The sequence below is a fragment of the Diadema setosum genome, chromosome 17, assembly GCF_964275005.1.
Source record: "Diadema setosum chromosome 17, eeDiaSeto1, whole genome shotgun sequence".
Taxonomy (NCBI): domain Eukaryota; kingdom Metazoa; phylum Echinodermata; class Echinoidea; order Diadematoida; family Diadematidae; genus Diadema; species Diadema setosum.
In genome coordinates, this window is record NC_092701.1 from 1,584,160 (window position 1) to 1,608,721 (window position 24,562).

At 38.2% G+C, this 24,562-nt stretch overlaps 1 protein-coding gene across 1 annotated transcript in view; it reads right to left on the reverse strand.

Moving 5' to 3' along the window:
- LOC140241092 (uncharacterized) overlaps positions 1–24,562 on the reverse strand; it is a 329,537-nt gene that overhangs the window by 53,840 nt on the left and 251,135 nt on the right. Inside the window, exon 17 of the mRNA XM_072320859.1 lies at positions 6,103–6,285. Coding sequence (XP_072176960.1) covers positions 6,103–6,285 — 183 coding nt within the window. The remainder of the gene's footprint in view (positions 1–6,102; positions 6,286–24,562) is intronic.

Sequence of the window (24,562 nt, forward strand, 5' to 3'; positions counted from 1 at the left end):
TTTTTCAATAACATAAAGCCTATATATGACCTTGCACCACAAAACCAACAAAAAGTCGCCAGACAGTGATTTTCAGTAAGGGCAGATTCTGAAAGAGTAGACTCTAAACTTTAAAAGGATGTATAACTCCATTCAAATAGACTCCCCTAACCTATCTAAATACTGGAAAGAGCGCACGCATTCTGCAACGTTCTGGAAATGGTGAATAGAGATGTAGAAATAGAATTATAATGCGGTAAAATTATTTCTTCAATTTTGTGAAGGATTATAATGAAGGTAGATATTGTTCATATAACCAACGTTCATGATCCCAGTTTTAAAACCTTCATAATTACGCCCAGATCACAAATCCACAACGTCATTAATGATAGGTTTGTCGAACGCCATTGTACACATAAGCAGATGAATTCGAAATTGATCTATGAGCATAACAGGTCCAAACCCTTTAGAGCACCGGTCTAGTAATCCGGAGGTCTCGGGTTCGAATCCCGATGAAAACCCATTTTCTTTGCTCGAAGTTTTCGCCATTTATTATTACAATTGTTTCTGGTCAGTTTTCCCTTCCTTGATTCAAAATATATTACAAAAAGCTGCATCGCTTCGGCGATCCCTCACATTTATTCCAAAGTCGATTTACATCCTGTGGGTTTATGTCAGGTTAATGTGTGTGTGTGTGTGTGTGTGGTACACATACACACACTATAGCTTCTGACCACACGAGCAAAGAGAGTTAAGGGTTTGGGACGAACACCGATCTAGGGCTTTCAATAGCTTAGTCGGTAGAGCACCGGTCTAGTAATCCGGAGGTCTCGGGTTCGAATCCCGATGAAAACCCATTTTCTTTGCTCAAAGTTTTCCCTATATATATATAAATATGAGTATATGAATATAAGAACGACCCAAGTCCATGGAAGATCATTTCGAGTAAACTAAAAAAAAAAAAAAAAAAACTTCATATCTTTTTTATTAGTCCAATAATATTCTATTTAACTGTGATGGGAAGGCAACGTTGTATATACAAATTAGAACATATATTATTATGACAATTAACATTTACATTAATTGTGGAAAGGCCATTTTGTGTGGTAAACTTGGGTCGTTCTTTGATTCATATGGACTTGGGTCGTTCTTTCCCTTATGGAACAAACACAGTGTTACCACAGTGTGTTCACATAGTTGACTATGTGTAAACAATGTGTTAACCATGTGGTCACAGTGTTGTCACAGTGTGGTATTTGAGATCACATAGTGTACCACATAATTGGCATACCGAACACAGAGTGGCACACATACACCACAGTGTGGTATAGTGTTACGACAGTGTGTTCACATAGTTGACTATGTGTAAACAATGTGCTAACCATGTGGTCACAGCGTTGTCACGGTGTGAGATTTGAGATCACATAGTGTACCACATTATTGGCATACTGAACGCAGAGTGACACACATATACCACAGTGTGGTATATATCGAACTATGTGTAAACCCTGTGTTAATAATGCTACCATAGTCTGGTATTTCAGTTTAAGTGTTTTACCACATAATCCCCACATAGATCACATACTGAACACACTGTGAATCATGTTTGACACAGTGTGGTATATTTTGAACTATGTGTAAACCCTGTGTTGATAGTGTTGTCACACTGTGGGATTTCAGATAATTCATTTACCACATAATCCACACAGACTTGGCATACCGGACACTGTGACTTGTGCTTACCACAGTGTGGTATACATTGAACTATGTGTAAACCCTGTGCTCGGTGTTGTCACTTTGTGGGTTTCAGATCATTCACCTGCATCATCTCCACATACTTGGCATACTGAACACACAGTGCGGTATATATTGAAATATGTGTACCCCTGTGTCCATAATGTTGTTACACAGTGGGATTTCATATCATTGATTTAACACTATAATATCCACATACTAGATGTTAAGGAAAAACACTACATTTTTTATTTTGAATAACTAAAAAATAATAAAAATTAACTTTCCTCAAATTTACACAAGAGGTAGCCGCTGAATAACGCACAATTTTGTTGTGTACTGTTTCAAAATATTGCAGGGAACAGCATACAATAGAATTGTATGCCTATATTAGCTACCTAATGTGTGAATTTGTGGAAAGTTATATTTTCATAGGTTTTCAGTTATTCACAATCAAAAGCGCAAACTATTTTTTTTTACATCTAGTACTTTGACACACAATGACTCATGTTTACCACATTGTGGTGCATATTGAACTTTGCTTTAGTATTGTCAGTAGGGGATTTCAGATCTTGTACTTCCACATGGCATGTTAATCCTTGTAAAACCAGGCTATTTCTAGTTTTGTTGGGGGGGAGGGGGAAGCATTTTACCAGTTTGGTGAAAGGATTCAAGTATTGTAGTTTATTAATAAATGTACATGTATGTATCAAATTAAAAGAATATACCTCATCACTACATGTACTCCCCAGAGATTTTTATCAAGTTTGTAAAGCCACTTAACTGGTCTGATTATCCAATAAAGTAATAAACCAATAACTTAAAGCTAGACAATATACAACACCATTTACATCCTTAATGAGAGCAAAGGCATCACTATCATCATCCGAAACCACAAAACCATGCACAAAAGCCACTCCATTGCCTGTTACTTGCACACAATAATTTATTCTGGTAGTGTGCCGAGAATATTCAGTAGCATGGATACAAACTGTGTTTACAACTACTGTCTTGTACACTTTAATTACAGAAAAATGTCACAGGATATTCTTGCAGGGTTTTTTTTTTTCGTGACATGCTATACCACATGACTATCACAGGACAATACCACACAGCAGTACCACACAGTAGTACCAACTGGAATGCAAAAACAAAACAAAATGCATATGCCAGAATCTCATTAATAGGTGAGTTATGCTGCGAATTATGACACTTGATTTGAGCAGTACTTAACCTGTCCTATACTCCTACAGTATTACCTATCAAGTGGGAGTGTTGAGGTACAGAATGTAATACTTCATGCGGTATTTCTTTGGTATTCATGTGGTATTTCTGTGGTGACACTGTGGTATTCCTGTGGTAACACTGTGGTATTCCTGTGGCATTCCTGTGGTACAGACTTTGCATAGCTCATGAATATTTATAAAAAGCAACCTAAATTTGAGAAAATTCATAAAATACTTCTAAATTCGAAGTATTTGTGATGGGATTTCCTTTGAACTATTGTCTAATAATGTTATGTTATACCAATGTCATAAATTTTGTTATGAAAAGGTAATTTCATATTCAATAACAGTGTTATCTACTCAGTAACCGTGCCTTCATGCATTACAAATATTGATAGACCTGATGACTATGTGGTATTAGATACAATTGATGACTATGTGGTGACTACCACATTGTACTGTGGTGGACTATGTGGTGACTGCCACAGTGTGGTAGACTATGTGGTGAATACCATAGTGTGGTGGACTATGTGGTGACTGCCACAGTGTGGTAGACTATGTGGTGAATACCATAGTGTGGTGGACTATGTGGTGACTGCCACAGTGTGGTAGACTATGTGGTTATAACCCTGTGGTCATAGTGTGTGAGACTGTGGTTTGATTCACAGTGTTTTTAATATGTGTTTTGGACCATGTGGTAACGCTATGTTGCACAGCGTGGTGACGCTGTGTTTCACACTGTGGTAAATACACAGTGTTACCACACGTCCCAAAATCACATATGTGACCGTGCACCTCAAAACGAACATAAAGTCGCACACACTGATTTTGCGTGAGGACTGAAAATAAGTGAAATGGGTCAACCTAGCCGAACTTGACTTTTTCATATTTTCTGAAAGAGCGGGTCTTCTTTTACATTATGCTAAAATTTGGTATCATAAAACAGGCAGGAAAATGTGTTTTTTAGCAGTTTATCTCGAACATTTTTGGTAGAATAATGTGATTAGGTGTGTCTTTAGAATCCCTCTTTCATTTCTGAAAAATCTTGCCCACACTCTTCACTTTCAACTCTAATAACTTTTGAAAGGATAGTGCTACTGCTTTGAAAGTTGACATTAATTATGGACAGAATGTGTTAATGAGGCATGCTTAATTTCAGTTTAATCTGATAATCCCTTCATTGTTGTTACTCTGGTGGTTTACTTCCTGTTTTTGTCCCATTCATCGCACAGCCAGCACGGTTTGGCAAAGATTAAGCGCTTGAATAGACACTGTACTTCAGAGCCTCTTTTCTCAGTTCACACTTTTCCTGAGTTTGTGCTTTCTTTTCAATATTTAGATAGGTTAGGAGAGTCCATTTGATTTGAGTTATGCATCATTTTAAAGCTTAAAGTCTGCTCTTTCAGAATATGGTCTTAACTAAAAATTCATGTCTGGCGACTTTTTGTTTGTTTTAAGGTGCAGGGTCACATATTAAACACATATTAAACACATGTGTTCGACACTGTGTTACACATTGTGTTCCACACTGTGTTCGACACTGTGTGCCACACTGTGTTGCACACTGTGTTACATAGTGTGGTAAAACTGTGTTCTTTCCATAAGGGTTGATTCATATACATGATATTCTGCTATAGAGATGAGAGAAGGGCGAGAGAGGGCGCTATAATATGAATGTAAGAATGACCCAAGTCCTTCATTCTTACATTGATATAAGACTTAACTCATTCATTTCAGGCACTTCCGGGGGTAATTAGGATTTATCATTTACACACAAGATGAGTCCATGCATAAGCTACAATTTCCTATGTCAAACTAAATTTGGCCAAAAATTGGACTTGGGTAGTTCTTATATTCATATACTCATATATATATATATATATATATATATATATATATATATATATATTATTGCATAACAAACAATATGTTTTCTCCACATCCTGAAACAAGATTCCTGGGGTTGTTTCATAAAGCTATTCGTAAAGTTAAGAACGACTTACGAGCGACTGGTGATCAGTTCTTGTGTTGAAAATAAGAAAATATTTGATAAGTATAGCACATCAGAACTGATCACCAGTCTAGTAAATTGTTCGTAACTTTACGAACGGCTTTATGAAACAGGGCCCAGGTATTGTTTTCACGAACGATAATGATAACAAACAACAACAAGTTATCTCGGGATCATGTTTCTCAGTACAAGATTACTGTTACTAATTTTGGATGCATATGGGATGAAAACCAAGCGGACCTTCTCTTTCTTACAGCTCGTGTGATTTTAAATCTTCAAAGAATTCCGAGATCATCAATATCTGTAAAGCTCTAAATAGTGAAATCTTGAAAGTGTTGTTACATTGTGAAAATATTTGAATAGGCTAAGCGTGGGGTATTATCTCTAGATGTTCTCTGCAAAAAGCGTTGTGCTCATGGGGGGAGGGGGAGCGGGGACCCATAACAATTCAATTTTCAATTCAATTTGTATTTTCCACTCATGGGGTGGAACACTCTCGTCAGTAAAAGGCTGGTTTTCAGAGGGGTCAACAGCAGTGTTTGATTGCAGTAGGCTGAGGATTATTTTTCAATGCATTACTATCATTAACAAGTTCATTCAATACCTATCGAACGTGCTTTGTTTTCAGGCAATCAGTACACTTTCCAATGACAAAAATAGACCAATTATTGAACAGTTCGAGGCACTCCAGTCCAGTGATTAATGTAGCCATATTCTTTTCTGTGCTTATAGTTAACAGTGAATTTGTTAACATTCTGATGAAGTATATGATCAATCATTAATTTAAGAATACACATTATTTGTGTGAGAAAAAAAAACATAAAAAGGAAGGTAAAGTCAGTGGAAGACAGTGGGTATGAAGTATAATAATCATCAACACACCATGATATAACTCTGTCATCGTAAACACTGCATATATGCGATGCTCACTCTTCCGCTTCATTATTCAAACTCTAACAAGCATTTACCTATCGATAATTTTTGCTTTTCTGTTTGCTTTTACTTGAGGTCTATCTTGAATGACCGTACAAATAATATTCAGATTTACATAATATGATAAAAAGTCTTAAGAGTAGCGAGAAAAAAAAGTGAATCAAATACGGATCATAGGCATGGAAAATTTAAATTATGCCTACTTCTTGTGGATCATACCTGACAAGATGATGCTAAGTAAGCGGCTGTTGAGAAGAACTTTTCAGGCCAGAAATCGCATGTCAGATTGAATGTCCAAAGGTATGGCAATGTCCACATCCATCGGGCCAAGTCTCCTCCCATCGAGGAGTGATATTTACAATCTTTGTCACTGCTCTGAAAATGCAACGTCAGATTGCGAATCTATACAAACGCAGAGAAATAAAGCAAAACATGTCATCAGAAATAACAACATCATGTAAATAAGGAATAACTAAGTAGTTTTATTTAAACATATGGATGCAATTCAAATGAAGAAGATAGGACGCGCCTTCCATATTCGTGAAATTAAAGGCATTGGTATATGAGATAAACCAATCAATCCCTTCAACTCTCTGCCGTTCGTCGTTCATAAATTTTGTGAGAGTTCCTTTTCTTAGGCTCGTAGTCATGTTTTGAATTAAAGCTACTTAAAAGCCGCATTGGCAGAGAATGTGAATAAGTTTAGATAGTTAAATGCGTTCCATCATATGCCAATCAACAAAAGCAGAAGGTACGAACAAAGTTTGTGTATATTATGAATACAACAATACCGCTGTAGGATTGTTCCTACAATTTTGTTAAGAAATAATGGAGGTAAATATTGTTCATTTAACCGACGTTCATGATCCCAATATTCAAACCTTTTAATTGAGTATATGAATATAAGAACGACCCAAGTCCATGGAAGACCATTTCGAGTAAACTAAAAAAAAACTTCATATCTTTTTTGTTTGTCCAATAATATTCTATTTAACTGTGATGGGAAGGCAACATTGTATATACAAATTAGAACATATATTATGATGACAGTTAACATTAACATTAATTGTGCAGAGGCCATTTTGTGTGATGGACTTGGGTCGTTCTTTGATTCATATACATGATATTCTGCTATAGAGATGAGAGAAGGACGAGAGAGGGCGCTATAATATGAATGTAAGAATGACCCAAGTCCTTCATTCTTACATTCATATAAGATTTAAATCATTTATTGCAGGCACTTCCGGGGGTAATTAGGATTTATCATTTATACACAAGATGAGTCCATGCATAAGCTACAATGTCAAACTGAATTTGGCCAAAAATTGGACTTGGGTCGTTCTTTTATTCATATACTCAATTGCGTCAAGATCATAAATCCACAATGTCATTTATGAAAGGTTTGTCGAACCCCATCGGTCACATAAGCAGATGAATTCGAAATTGTTCTATGACCATATCAGCTCCGAACCCCCAACCAACAAAAAACGAAATGATGAAATGAAATATAACATAAACAACGTCATGACAAAAAAAAAAAATACGTTTTTTTTTTGTTTTGTTTTGTTTTTGTCTACATATCCTAAGACATAATTCCTGGGGGTGTTTCATAAACTGTTCAAAAAGTTACGAACGACTAGCGAGCGACTGGTGATCAGTTGTTGTGCTGAATTATGTAAATTCTGATAGGTATAGCACATCAGAAGATATCACCAGTCGCTCGTAAGTTTTTCGTAACTTTACGAAGAGCTCTATGAAACAGGGCCCAGGTACTGCTTTCACATACGATAATAATAACAAACAAAAACAAGTTTTCTCGGGAACATGTAGTACGAATTGCTGTCACTATTTTTGGATACATATGGGATAAAAACCAAGCGGGCCTTCTTTTTTCGCAGCTCGTGTGATTTTAAATCTTGAAAGGATTCCGTGATCGTCAAGGCCTGTAATGCTTTCGATAGTGAAGTTCTGATAGTGTTGTTACATTGTGAAAACTGTGTGTCGAGAAGCCGTTTCTCATAAATGTCGTGTACATAATCATAGTTGATGTAACGGAATTATGCAGAAATAAATCAAATCAAATCAAAGTATTTGAATAACCGTGGGGGATTAACACATTTTCTACGCAAAGAGCGTTGTGCTCACGGGGTGAGGGGAACCATAACAGTGTTTGATTGCAGTAAGCTGAGGATTATTTGTCAATGAAATACTATCACCAACAAGTCTAATGGCACAAGTCATGATTCAATTCAATACCTATCGAGCGTGCTTTATTCTCAGGCACTCAGTACACTTTGCAATGACAAAAATAGACGAATTATTGAATCGTTCGAGGCGCTGCAGTCCGGTGATTAATCTAGCCACATTCTTTTCTGTGCTTTTTGTAAACGGTGGATATTCGTTAACATTCTGATGAAGTAAATGACCGACCAATCACTTATTTATGAATACATATAATTTGTGTAAAAAAAGCAGACTACGAGTGACTAGAACCCAGTAATCCAGGAATCTAATTTGTGCATTTCTATAGATTATTGTCGATTGTTATTCGTCTTTCCCCGTCTGTCGTCTCCCTTCCTTCTGTTTGATAGTTTCATCTTCTTTTCTTGAGAGTTAAGACGAATTACGGTAGTCGGCAAACTCTGACATATTATCCATACCAGTGTATACAGCAAGAGGAAGAACGTTTACATAAAAAGAAAGATTAAGTCAATGGAGGACGATGGGTATGAAGTATATTAATTGTATTGTAAAAATACCATGAAGTAACCCTGTCATTGAAAACACTGCATACATGCGATGTTCACCCTTCCCGCACATTTGTGGCGAAAATGCGATAGAGCACCTTTAAAATATGCGGCTCATGCCCTTAATTCCTGAACATGTGTAAAAATCCCATAGAGTTTGCCCCTGCGCTTTTCCTATGAAATTGTATAGAAGGTTTTGGAACACCCTATAGTCTTATGATACACCCTGTGCACAAACCAGGGTTAACGAGGTCCAGAGTAGGGAAAAGGGCCTTGAAAATAATAAGCCATAGAAGTAGAGTTGTATAGTACTCCAATACATTTTGATACATGATGGGTTAATACAAGAATTGATTAGTCATGTGACGCTGGCTCGAGAGGGTATAAATACCGCGAGCTCACTGCATAACTTTTCAGTTGGGTTGGGGGGTAAGTGCGGGTCCACAGCACCCTCTCTCTCTCTCTCTCTAGGAATAACTGTAGAATTAATGGGGAACCACTAGGCCAGTGTAACAGAGCTTAGCAGAGAAAACCATCGGTTGTAACAGCAGGAACTATAGCAATGCTGCACTGAACCGTATTTCGGCCATTCGTTTCCACACCAGCCTCCTTCTTGCAACTGGTAGTCTGTGGTACTAGACCCTGTGAATGGGTTGCTGTATGGTTGATTGGGAAAATGATATGCCTGGTTTCTAATGCGTCTAGTGAGTCCGAATGCACGTATATAGACGTGGTGTATGAGATAGGCTGCATGTGAGAGCTATATGAATAAGGTGCTGATGTGCTGCTACACATACTACACATTATACCTATAGACACAAGAATTAAGGCTCTTTGACCACTCCCCGGCTACGCTACAAAAATTGGTGGCAGCGGTGGGATTTGGGGAAGATTTTGAAAAAGGGAATTGTAGTATGCAGGGATATACGTTCAGAAAAACGTTTTGAAATCCCAAGATCCAGTGATACGAGCCCATACTGTTACAATGGAGAATGTAGTTGGTAGTCCAGGCACGGAAAGCGATGAAATTATTTTTCAACCACAAGGCAGGCAAGATGAGGGAGGGCATATCCTACAGCAAAGGCGGAGTTGCAAGATGTTCTAGCTAAAGACCATTTCATAGATGCGATTCAGGACCCCGATATCCGATTTGGAGTGTATAACGCTCATCCTACTTCATTTACGGAGGCTATTGGGGCTGCTGTAGAAGTTGAGGCTTTCCAAATAGCAGAGCGTAGGCGAAATTTCCCACAAAGGAAACAGGTCCGTAACGTTAACGTTGGGAATAAGATGGGCAATGTAAAAGATGATGGGGCAGTCATTTCCTCAGATGCAGTGGAGAAAATTGTAGCTGCAGTTATGGCAGAGCTGTCAAAGGCAGGGATGACGAAGAAGACTGGCTTCCACAGAGATTCTGAGCCCACACCAATGGGCGGGCGTTCATCTGGTACGCCAAGATGCTGGAAATGTGGAAGACTTGGGCATTTGCAGAAAGACTGTAAGAGCCAGAGCCCCGGAGGTAGAATGCATGCACAACACGGTGGAACTGCAGAAAATAGGCAGGGAAACTCAGCCCAGCCGAGTTCAGGGGTCGGGGACCGGCAGTAGATAGCTCACGGCCCCATACAGTGTTTACACGCTTTTGCAGTGGAGAAACAGACGGCATCATTATACCTGTAGAATTCAATGGGCAAAAAATCTACTCTTTGGTAGATACGGGAGCAAATGCAACAATACTAAGTACAAGGGCGTTTGAGAAATTCGAACCAAATCAAAAGCCTGAATTACAGTGGACTGATGTAGACATGACCATGGCAGATGGGGAAACCAAACCAATCAAGGGAAGGGCAAAATGAGCATCAAAATTGGAAATGTCACCCTGCGTCATGACATTTGGATAGCCGACATAGAGCCACAAGCAATAATCGGGATGGATCTGTTAAAGCTTTGCAAATGTACGATTGAACCAAGTCAGAATACGGTTCGGGTTGGAGATGAAATTATTGATGCAGAGCAGCATGACTACCCAACCGTCTACACAGTGCGTTTAACAGAGACAATATGCATCAAGGCAGGAGAAGAGATCGTTGTCCCAGGGAGACTAGATGGGGTACCAATCACATTACCGAATGGTATGATTATGGAGCCGAATGAGAAATTCGTGGAGAAATACCAACTACTAGTGGCTAGAGTACTAATAGGCACAGACAGAGACACAGTCTCAATAAGGATTGCAAACGTCGCTGAAGAGACACAGACGATATACAAGAACACAAGGGTAGCAACATGTCAGGAAGTAAATGAGGTGCTAGCCAATGACGAGACTACAGAGGAGTCTATCAGAACAAGCACGGACAGCACAGGCGAGAATGTCCCTGAATATCTGAAGGAATTACTGGAAGCAAGTACAGAAACACTCGATGCTAGCCAACGGGATGCAGTGGCCTCATTACTACACAATTACCAAGACATCTTCTCCACTGGCAAAAACGATATAGGCAGAACTGGAATTGTGAAACACACAATAAACACGGAAAAATCTGAACCTATCCGACAACACGCAAGGCGCCTGCCCATTCACAAGAGGGAGGATGCAAAAGAATAAGTCTCCGCAATGCTGTAGGAAGAGATAATAGGGGCTTCCTCTAGCCCATGGTCGTTCCAGTGGTGCTCGTCAAAAAGAAAGACGGATCAACTAGATTCTGTGTAGACTATCGCAAACTCAATGACATAACCAAGAAAGACAGCTACCCGCTTCCACGAATAGATGACTCGCTCGATAGGCTCGGAGGAACAAAATGGTTCTCGACTTTAGATCTGTTTAGTGGCTATTGGCAAATTGAAATGGATGAGCATGACAAGGAAAAGACCGCATTCGTAACTGAGGGAGGGCTATTCCAATTCAAAGTAATGCCTTTCGGACTCTGCAATGCACCAGCAACGTTCGAACGATTGATGGAGCAAGTGCTGCATGGTCTACAGTGGCAGACATGTTTGGTGTACTTAGACGATATCATTGTGTTCGGAAAGACATTTGAACAACAGCTAGAGCGACTCACAGAGGTATTTCAACGACTGCGTGATGCTCATTTGAAACTATCCCCCTCGAAATGTGTTCTCTTCAGGCACCAAGTCCCATTCCTCGGGCATATCATTTCTGAACATGGCATAGCAACGGACCCAAGCAAGATTACTGCAGTGAATGAGTGGCCGATACCAAACACAGTGAAGGAAATCAGAAGTTTCCTCGGTTTTTGTTCTTACTACCGGCGCTTTGTGAAAGACTTTGCACGCATTGCAAGACCCCTGCACAAGATAACGGAGAAAGGCGCTCCGTTCAGATGGACGTAAGACTGCGAGCAAGCTTTCGAGACACTCAGGCGCGCCCTAACATCGTCACCTATCCTCGCATTCCCACGTGATGATGATCCCTTCATCGTTGACACAGACGCAAGCAATGACGGAACCGGCGCAGTACTCTCACAGGTACAAGATGGCCAGGAACGTGTTGTAGCTTACTTCAGCCGTGCCTTGAATAAAGGAGAAAGGCAGTATTGTCTGACTAGGAAGAAGTTGTTGGCACTCGTTCAGGGAGTGAAACACTTTCACCCTTACATCTATGGAGCAGAATTCCTGATACGTACTGATCATGGGGCACTGCGGTGGTTGATGGGGTTTAAAAACCCGGAGAGGCAAGTAGCACGATGATGGCTTGAACTCCTCGGTACTTATAACTTTCGGATCCAGCATAGAGCAGGAAATTCGCATGAAAACGCTGATGGATTTTCACGTAGACCATGCGTGGACTGTAAGCATTGTGAGCAGAAAGAGGCAAAGCGTTTTGCTTCGGATGATGAGCAGGAAGCTCATAGGACTGATGTCCGGGTTCACAATGTGGGGATACAGTCGGATCTGTCTGAGGACGCTCAGAACAGATGTGCTCTGGCAATGGTAGCTGGTGAGTTGGGCATGTGGCCGATGCTCAACGAAGAGACAGGCGTCTTTTCGGAAGGTTATGGTTTGGAAACAGGCAAATTATCGACCACCGTGGAAAGAAGTGTCACAGGAAGGATCAGAACTTAAAGCATATTGGATGCAATGGAACAGGTTGCATCTGAGGAATGGTCTGCTCTACCTTAGATGGGAATTGGTGAAAATGACCATGAAATCATCTAGCAACTCGTTGTACATGAAAATCTAAAGGCAGAAGCATTGAAGGAGCTTCCAGATCACAGGATTTGATGAAGACATACTGGGATCGCAGGCAACGGGTCTGATGGACGAGACTGTGGCAGTGATCGTCCCCCGTCGTTAATACGTAGTGGTATTATGTCCAAATTCGGATGAGGAGTGGTAGCACCTTTCACTGTGTGTGGTTTAACATACAGACACTGGTCCACACTCATCCAACTGCAAATTGTATCCTGATTTATTTTGGCAAATTTTGGTTTGAATAAGAACGAGTAGAAAAAAAAAGACATTTTGGATTGTTTTATAAAACGAAGCTAGCCCCACGTCTTGGCTAGCTGCTGAGAACAAACGACACAAACCTGGGAAATGCAGCACAGGATGATCAACGACACACACACTGCCTTTGCAGCTGAGGAAGATGGACCACACAAACCCCGGTGACTACCATGAACGTTGGAGAAGAATTAATAAAGAAAATCTAAGACCGTCCTAGATAATCCTTGTAATGAGACACAGAAGAAATTGAAGTTCTCGAAGAAGATGAAGAAGAGAAGAAGACGAAGAAAGTATAGACATAAGTCTAACTGTTGAATTGGATTGTTTGAACCTGTAAACCCGAATCGTGGAGGTCCCAAATCATATTGTTTGGAAAAGTTTGACTTTGTTCCCGGTTTATATAAACGAGAAATTGGCAGAAGAAGTAAATTACAGGAAAACCCAACTGTGTCCTAACATTTCGGCCTGGGAATGGGGAAAAATGCCCCACCAAAATTCAAACTCCATTAATCAGGATGTATATATGTACACTTTGTAAATACATTTCCAAGTTTGTAATCTGCAAGCTCTGTTGACATCCGAAAACTCACAGGGGAAGAACGAGATAATAGTGGAAATATACCTTGATATGTTTGATTTTTAATGCAGTTGATAATGGAGAGAATAATGATAAAGCATTCCACACCAACCTCCAGGAGTAGGTTTCATTTTAAGGAGGGGGTAGCGCGGGGAAAATGCAATAGAGCACCTTTAAAATATGCGGCAAATGCCCTTAATTCTTCAACATGTGTAAAAATCCCATAGAGTTTGCCCCTGTGCTTTTCCTATGGAGAAATTGTATAGAAGGTTTTGGAACACCCTATAGTCTTATGATACACCCTGTGCAGAAACCAGGGTTAACGAGGTCCAGAGCAGGGAAAAAAGCCAGAAGCCCTCGGGAAAAGGGCCTTGAAAATATTAAGCCATAGAAGTAGAGTTGTATAGTACTCCAATACATTTGGATACATGATGGGTTAATACAAGAATGGATTAGTCACGTGACACTGGCTCGAGAGGGTATAAATACCGCGAGCACACTGCACAACTTTTTAAATGGGTTGGGGGGTAAGTGCGGGTCCACAGCACTCTCTCTCTCTCTCTCTCTCTCTTTGGGAATAACTGTAAAACTAGAGATTGTAATTTGTCATCACTGACAAATTAAGGTGATCCGATCTTTTTTTTAATCAATGATTCAAGTCCTGATCGCAATAGGCATGACCATGCAGGTTTCATCTGTGGTCAGAGACATTGGCCGTGTGATGTTTGGATTCTCATTAAGAAAAGGGAGTAATATCTGCTATCTTTGGTACCAAATTTGTATACACTATAACGGAGACACAACAACAAGTACATATGACCTTTGACCCCACTTTGCACAACCTAGATGGCATCTGAGCAAAAAGTGGTTATTTTGTGAAATGATTCTTGTAACATGATCTTTGCGTGTGCAAAATATGGGAAAGATAAGACATGTATTCACCAAGATACAGGATGAAACATTTGTGACCTTTGACCCTAATTTACATACCCAAGATGTTGTCCGATCAAGTAGTTGTTATTTTATGAAATAATGTACGTGACATGAACTAAACATGTGCAAAATATGGGAGTGATAGGGGCTGTTTTTCTTGAGTTATTGCAAAGAAAGTTGCAGAAACATAGAAATATCTCAATACATCGAAGATAAGCTTTAATTTCAACCAAGTTTTTTAACATGATTCCGACATTGTATGAAGAAAGGAAGGCACACATTCGATAGCGCACAGTCTCAGCTACAACATATTAAAATCGAGGAGAAATTCACCGAAGGGTAAGTGAGCTAGTGCTCGATAAAGACAATCATGTCAATTTTCACATTAAAAAAAAAATTCCCTCCCATAGAGATACCACGTCATAACGAAGATAAAGAAAGAAGTACATATGACCTTTGACCCAACTTTGCATTAGACAAGATGACATCTGAGCAAGAAGTAGTTAATTTGTGAAATGATCCTTGTAACATGGTCTTTACGTGTGCAAAATATGGGAAAGATAGGACATGTATTCACCAAGATACAGGATGAAACATTTATGACCTTTGACCCTAATTTACATACCCAAGATGGCGTCTGATCAAGTAGTTGTTATTTTATGAAATAATGTTCATGACATGAACTAAACATGTGCAAAATATGGTGGTGATAGGGTATGTTTTTCTTGAGTTATTGCATATAAAGTTGCAAAAAGAAAGAAATATTTCAATACATCGAAGATAGACTTTAATTTCAACCAAGTTTTTGGACGTGATCCCGACATCGTATGAAAAAACAAAGGGCACACTAACGATAGCCCAAAGTCTCCGCTACAACATATCAAAATCTTGTAGAAATTCACCGAAGCATAAGTGAGCTAGTGCTCGATAAAGATAGTAATGTCAATTTTCATTTCCAGAAAAACTGCACTGCCATAGAGATTACACGTAAACTGGTCAAATTTGACAAGGTTACATTCAATCCATTTTAACGCGGTGATGCCGTCATTAAATCAAAATTGTGTTTTTACATTTATGAAAGAACATTTCATAAGCTACAACATATTGAAATTTGGGTGAAAAATGGCAAAGGATAAGTGAGATACGCTCGAGTAAACTTGGAATTTGATGACGTCATTTTGAAAATTTACTTTTTTGACTTTATTAAGAAATTTGATATCTTTTAATCATTTTGTCAGCATAGCCAACCCATGAAATAACATGTACAACTCATCAGCTTTCAGAATATGTCAAGAAAATGGGGGGTCACCGTCCATCCTGACGAGTAATATCCGATTTAAAATTGGCGGTTGTTTGGCATAGTTGCACTGTGTATCCCCATTGACGCACGCGCGGAATTTTGAGTTTGACGGGCCCGTATGACGTCATATTGAGTCGGATCGACTTGAAACTGGGTAGAAATATTCCTTGACATTTTGGACATCCCATCCGTGTAAAAAAACTGAAAATTTCTATTGCATACTAGCTGTGCGTGCGAATATGTGCGCGCGCGTACGCGTCCGTCCAATTTTTTCAATTTTTCAAAAAATGCTCCAAATGATCTGAAACGTGTGCAAAAAAATTTTGAGCTTGATTTGAGCATACAAATATTTCAACGCGCGCGTACGCGCGCGTTTTAAGATAAATATGAATTTTTGAGAAAATGAGTAGAACCCGCTTGACTTGAAATATATGTGACGTAATTTACATTAAAAGATTCCATTCCATTTATGAGATATGCATGAAAATGTGTTTTCGTATAATGACGTCATAGTGACGTCACGGTCGACTGATCACTATGATTTAACTTGCGCTGTCGTCTTTGCGACATGATACATATATGGTATAAGTTTGACATTGATAGGCAATGCACTTTCTGAGCTAACTCTTGCACAACTTTTGCGGAGAAATAAAGAAATAAAGAAAGAAGAATAAAGAACTAGAGATTGTAATTTGTCATTACTGACAAATTAAGGTGATCCGATTTTTTTTAATCAATGATTCGAGTCCTGATCGCAATAGGCATGACCATACAGGTTTCATCTGTGTTTAGAGACATTGGCCGTGTGATGTTTGGATTCATTTAGAAAAGGGAGTCATATCTGCCATCTTTGGTACCAAATTCTGTATACACTAGATAAAGATACAGCAACAAATACATATGACCTTTGACCCACCTTTACACTCCCAAGATGGCATCTGAGGAAAAAATGTTTATTTTGTGAAATGATTCTTGCGACATCGTCTATACGTGTGCAAAGTATGGGAAAGATAGTACAGGTATTCACCAAGATACAGGATGAAACATATATGACCTTTGACCCTTATTTACATACCCAAGATGGCGTCTGATCAAGAAGTCGTTATTTTACGAAATAATGTAGGTGACATGAACTAAACATGTGCAAAATATGGTGGTGATAGAACATGTTTTTCTTGAGTTTTTGCAAAGAAATTTGCGCAAAGAAAGAAATATTTCAATACGTCGTTGATGAGCTTTAATTTCAACCAAGTATTTTTTTACGTGATACCGACATCGTGTGAAATAACAAAGGGCACTTATTTGATAGCACAAAATCTCAGCTACAACATAGTAAAATCTAGCAGAAATTCACAGAAGCAGAAGTGAGATAGTGCTTGATAAAGATAGTCGTGTCAATTTTCACATCTAGAAAAACTCCTTCCCATAGAGATAACACGTAATAGCGAAGATTGTGAAAAAAGTACATATGACCTTTGACCCCACTTTGCACACCCAAAATGGCATCTGAGCAATTAGTGGTTATTTTGTGAAATGATCCGTGTTACATGGTCTTTACGTGTGCAAAATATGAGAAAGATAGGACATATATTTAGCAAGATACAGGATGAAACATTTATGACCTTTGACCCTAATTTACATACCCAAGATGGCGTCTGATCAAGTAGTTGTTATTTTGTGAAATAATGTTCGTGACATGAACTAAACATATGCAAAATATGGTGGTGATAGGGTATGTTTTTCTTGAGTTATTGCACAGAAAGTTGCAAAAAGAAAGAAATATTTCAATACATCGAAGAAAACCTTTAATTTCAACCAAGTTTTTTCACGTAATCCCGACAACGTATGAAAAAACGAAGGGGACACTTACGATAGCCCTACGTCTCAACTACATCATATTAAAATCTTAGAGAAATTCACCGAAGCATAAGTGAGCTAGTGCTCGATAAAAATAGTCATGTCAATTTTCATTTCCATAAAAATTGCACTCCCATAGAGATTACACGTAAACTGGTCAAATTTGACAAGATTACATTCAATCCATTTTTACGAGGTGATGCCGTCATCTAATCAAAATACCGTTATTACATTAATGAAAGAGCATTTAATAAGCTACAACATACTGAAATCTTGGTGAAAATTGACAAAGGATTAGTGAAATACGCTCGAATGAACTTGAAATTTGATGACGTCATTTTGAAAATTTACTTTTTTTACTTTATTAAGAAATTTGATATCTTTTAATCATTTTGTCAGCATTGCCACCCCATGAAATGACATGTACAACTCATCAGCTTTCAAAATATGTACAGAAAATGGGGGGTCACCGTCCATCCTGACGAGTAAAATCGGATTTAAAATTGGCAGTTTTTTGGCATAGTTGCACTGTATATCGCCATTGACGCGCGCGCGGAATTTCAACTTTGACGGGCCCGTATGACGTCATATTGAGTCGGATAGACTTGAAACTTGGTAGAAATATTCCTTGACATTTCAGTCATCCGATAAGTGTAAAAAAACGGGAAATTTCTATTGCATATGAGCTGTGCGTGCGTATATGTGCGCGCGCGTACGCGTCCGTCCAATTTTTTCAATTTTTCAAAAAATGCTCCAAATGATCTGAAACGTGTGCAAAAAAAATTTGAGCTCGATTGGAGCATGTCAACATTTTAACGTGCGCGTACGCGCACGGTTTAAGTGTAAACTGAAATTTGAGAAAATGTGTAGAGTGCGCTTGATTTGAACTATATGTGACGTAAATTTCATAGAAAAATTCCATTCCATTAATGAGATATTAATGAAAATGTGCTTTCATATAATGACGTCATAGTGACGTCACGGTCAATTGATCACAATGATTTTACAAAATCTGTCGTCTTTGTGACATGATACATATATGGTATAATTTTGAAATTGATAGGCAGATGACTTTCTGAGTTAATCTCTGCACAACTTTTGTCCAGAAATAAAGAATCAGTACAGATACAGAAGGTGATCCGAAGGATACTCGGATCACCTAACTAGAGATTGTAATTTGTCATCACTGACAAATTAAGGTGATCCGATTTTTTTTTTTATCAATGATTCGAGTCCTGATTGCAATAGGCATGACCATACAAGTTCCATCTGTGTTTAGAGACATTGGCCGTGTGATGTTTGCATTCTCATTTAGCAAAGGGAGTCATATCTGCCATGTTTGGTACCAAATTCTGCATACACTATATCGAAGAAACAGCAACAAGTACATATGACTTTTGACCCACCTTTGCACTCCCAAGATTGCATCTGATGAAATAGTGGTTATTTTGTGAAATGATTCTCGCGACATCGTCTATACGTGTGAAAAATATGGGAAAGATATAAGGACAGGTATTCACCAAGATACAAGATGAAACATTTATGACCTTTGACCCTAATTTACATATCCAAGATGTTGTCCGATCTAGTAGTTGTTATCTCATTAAATAATGTACGTGACATGAACTAAACATGTGGGGTGAAAGGGCGTGTTTTTCTTGAGTTATTGCAAAGGAAGTTGCAGAAAGAAAGAAATATCTCAATACATAGAAGATAAGCTTTAATTTCGACCAAGTTTTTTTTATCGTGATGCCGACTACGTATGAAAAAACGAAGGGCACAGTTATGGTAGCGTAAAGTCTCAGCTACAACATATTAAAATCTGGGAGAAATTCACCGAAGGTTAAGTGAGCTAGTGCTCGATAAAGACAATCATGTCAATTTTCACATTTAAAAAAATTCCCTCCCATAGAGATAACACGTCATAACGAAGATACAAACAGAAGTACATATGACCTTTGACCTCAATTTGCACAGACAAGATGGCATCTGAGCAAAAAGTAGTTATTTTGTGAAATGATCCTTGTAACATGGTCTTTGCGTGTGCAAAATATGGGAAAGATAGGACATGTATTCACTAAGATACAGGATGAAACACGTATGACCTTTGACCCTAATTTACATACCCAAGATGGTGTCTGATCAAGTAGTTGTTATTTTATGAAATAATTAACGTGACATGAACTTAACATGTGCAAAATATGGAAGTGATAGAGGCCGTTTTTCTTGAGTTATTGCAAAGAAAGTTGCAGAAAGAAAGAAATATCTCAATACATCGAAGATAAGCTTGAATTTCAACCAAAATTTTTGACGTGATCCCGACAGCGTATGAAAAAATGAAGGGCACATTAGCGGTAGCGTAAAGTCTCAGCTACAACATATTAAAATCTGGGAGAAATTTACCGAAGGGTGAGTGAGCTAGTGCTCGATAAAGATAGTCATGTCAATTTTCATTTCCAGAAAAACTGCATTCCCATAGAGATAACACGTAAACTGGTCAAATTTGACAAGATTACTTTCAATCCATTTTTACGAGGTGATACCGTTATCCAATCAAAACTTTGTAATTTTATGTTTGTAAGAACATTAAATAAGCTACATCATACTGAAATCTGGGTGAAAATTGACCAAGGACTAGTGAGATATGCTCGAATAAACTTGAAATTTGATGACGTCATTTTCAAAATTCACTTTTTTTACTTTATTAAGAAATTTGATATCTTTTGATCATTTTGTCAGCATTACCACCCCATGAAATGCCATGTACAACTCATCAGCTTTCAAAATATGTAAAGAAAATGGCGGGTCACCGTCCATCCTGACGAGTAAAATCTGATTTAAAATTGGCGGTTTTTTTGGCATAGTTGCACTGTATATCGCCATTGATGCGCGCGCGGAATTTAAACTTTGATTGGCCCGTATGACGTCATATTGAGTCGGATCGACTTGAAACTCGGTTGAAATATTCCTTGACATTTCAGACATTCGATCCGTGCGATAAAACGGGAAATTTCTATTGCATATGAGCTGTGCGTGCGTATATGCGCGCGCGCGTACGCGTCCGTCGATTTTTTTTGAAATGCTGTAAATGACCTGAAACGTGTGCAAAACAATTTTGAGGTTGATTAGAGCATGTTAAAATTTCAACGCGCGCGTACGCGCTCGTTTACTATGAACATGACTAAATTTTATGAAATATATCAATAGACCTTGACTTGAACTATATGATATCTTAATTTCATTCAAAAATTCCGTTCCATTAATGAGATATTGATGTAAACGTGATTTCAGATAATGACGTCATAATGACGTCACGGTCAACTGATCACATTGATACACTAGATCTGTCGTCCTTAGGACATGATACATACATGGTATAAGTTTGAAAGTGATAGGTGGGGGACTTTTTGAGTTAACCGCTGCACAAGATTTGAGGAGAAAGAAATAAAGAAGAAGAAGAAGAAAGAATCCGTACAGATACAATAGGTGATCCGAGAGGATACTCGGATCACCTAACTAGAGATTGTAATTTGTCATTACTGACAAATTAAGGTGATCCGATTTTTTTTTAAATCAATGATTCGAGGTCTGATCGCAATAGGCATGACCATACAAGTTTCATCTGTGTTTAGAGACATTGGCCGTGTGATGTTTGGATTCTCATTTAGAAAAGGGAGTCATATCTGTCATCTTTGGTACCAAATTCTGTATACACTAGATAACGAAGATACAGCAACAAATACATAATTTAGGCATGACCATACAGGTTTCATCTGTGTTTAGGGACATTCGCCGTGTGATATTTGGAATCTCATTTAGAAAAGCGAGTCAGACCTGCCATCTTTGGTTCCAAATTCCGTATACACTGTAACGAAGATACAGAATGAAGTATATTTTACCATTGACCCGACTTTGCACAGCCAGGATGGCATCTAAGCAAAAAGTGGTTATTTCGTAAAATGATTCTTGTAACATGGTCTTTGCGTGTGCAAAATATGGAAGAGATAGGACATGTATTCACTAAGATACAGAATGAAACATTTATGACCTTTGACCCTAATTTACATACCCAAGATGGTGTCTGATCAAGAAGTTGTTATTTTATGAAATAATGTACGTGACATGAACTAAACATGTGCAAAATTTGAGGGTGATAGACGCTGTTTTTCTTGAGTTATTGCAAAGAAAGTTGCAGAAAGAAAAGAAACATCTCAATACATTGAAGATAAGCTTTAAATTCAACCACGTTTTTTAACGTGATCCCGACATCGTATGAAAAAGACGAAGGGTAAAATACGATAGCCCAAAGTCTCAGCTACAACATATTAAGATCTGGGAGAAATTCACCGAAGCATAAGTGAGCTATTGCTCGAAAAAGATAGTCATGTCAAATTTCATTTGCAGAAAAACTGCACTCCCATAGAGATAACACGTCATAATGAAGATACAGAAAGAAGAATATATGACCTTTGACCGTACTTTGCACAGACATGGTGGCATCTGAGCAAAAAGTGGTTATTTTGTGAAATGATTCTTGTAACATGGTCTTTGCGTGTGCAAAATATGGGAGAGATAGGACATGTATTCACCAAGATACAGGATGAAACATTTATGACCTTTGACCCTAATTTACATACCCAAGATGGTGTCCGATCAAGTAGTTGTTATATTATGAAATAATATACGTGACATGAACAAAACATGTGCAAAATATGGGATTAATAGCCATTGTTGTTGTTCATCTATTGCACAGAAAGTAGTAGAAAGAAAGAAAAATAAAGAAAAAATTGTGTTATTTTTATAGAAATTTGAAGGAGAAGCATGAAAAAAATCAATCAAAATGTTGTTTTTACATTAATGAAAGAACATTTCATAAGCTACAACATACTGAAATCTGGGTGAAAATTGGCGAAATTTAAGTGAGATACGCTCGAGTGAATTTGAAATTTGATGACGTCATTTTGAAAATTTACTTTGTTTACTTTATTAAGAAATTTGATATCTTTTAATCATTTTTTCAGTATCGCCAACCCATGAAATGACATGTTCAACTCATCAGCTTTTAGAATATATCAAGAAAATAGGGGGTCACCGTCCATCCTGACGAGTAAAATCCGATTTAAAATTGGCGATTTTTTGGCATAGTTGCACTGTGTATCCCATTGACGCACGCGCGGAATTTTGAATTTGACGGGCCCGTATGACGTCATATTGAGTCGGATCGACTTGAAACTTGATAGAAATATTCCTTGACATTTTGGACATCCGATCCGTGTGAAAAAACTGAACATTTCTATTGCATATGAGCTGTGCGTGCGTATATGCGCGCGCGCGTACGCGTCCGTCCGATTTTTTCAATTTTTCAAAAAATGCTCCAAATGGTCTGAAACGTGTGCAAAAAAAAATTGAGCTCGATTTGAGTATACAAATATTTCAACGCGCGCGTACGCGCACGTATCAAGAGAAAATGTAAATTTTGAGAATATGAGTAAAATGCGCATAACTTGAAATATATGTGACGTAAATTTCATTGAAAAACTTCATTCCATTAATGAGATATGATTGAGAATGTGTTTTCATATAATGACGTCATAGTGACGTCACGGTCGACTGATCACTTTGATTTTAGTTCGATTGCCGTCTTTGGGACACGATACATACATGATATAAGTTTGAACTTGATAGACATAGCACTTTCTGAGCTAACCTCTGCACAACTTTTGGGGAGAAATAAAGAAAGAAGAAGAAGAAGAAGAAGAAGAAAGAATCCGTACAGATACAATAGGTGATCCGAGAGGATACTCGGATCACCTAACTAGAGATTGTAATTTGTCATCACTGACAAATTAAGGTGATCCGATTTTTTTTATCAATGATTCGAGTCCTGATCGCAATACGCATGACCATACAGGTTTCATCTGTGTTCAGAGAGATTGGCCGTGTGATGTTTGGATTCTCATTTAGAAAAGGGAGTCATATCTGCCATCCTTGGTACTAAATTTTGTATACACTAGATGACGAAGATACAGCAACAAATACCTATGACCTTTGACCCACCTTTACACTCCCAAGATGGCATCTGAGCAAAAAGTGGTTATTTTGTGAAATGATTCTTGCGACATCGTCTATACGTGTGCAAAATATGGGAAAGATACGACAGGTATTTACCAAGAAACAGGATGAAACAGTTCTGACCTTTGACCCTAATTTACATACCCAAGATGTTGTCCGATCAAGTCGTTGTAATTCCATGAAATAATGGACGTGACATGAACTAAACATCTGCTAAGTATGAGGGTGATAGGGGCTGTTTTTCTTGAGTTATTGCAAAGAAAGTTGCAGAAGGAAAGAAATATCTCAATACATCGAAGATAAGCTTTCATTTCAATCAAGTTTTTTGACATGATCCAGACATTGTATGAAAAAACAAAGGCACACATTCGATAGCGCACAGTCTCAGCTACAACATATTAAAAAATGGGAGAAATTCACAGAAGGGTAAGTGAGCTAGTGCTCGATAAAGACAATCATGTCAATTTTCACATATAAAAGAATTCCCTCCCATAGAGATAACACGTCATAATGAAGATAAAGAAAGAAGTACATATGACCTTTGACCCCAATTTGCACAGACAAGATGGCATCTGAGCGACAAGTAGTTATTTTGTGAAATGATTCCTGTAACATGGTCTTTGCGTGTGCAAAATATGAGAAAGATAGGACATGTATTCACCAAGATACAGGATGAAACATTTATGACCTTTGACCCTAATTGACATACCCAAGATGCTGTCCGAT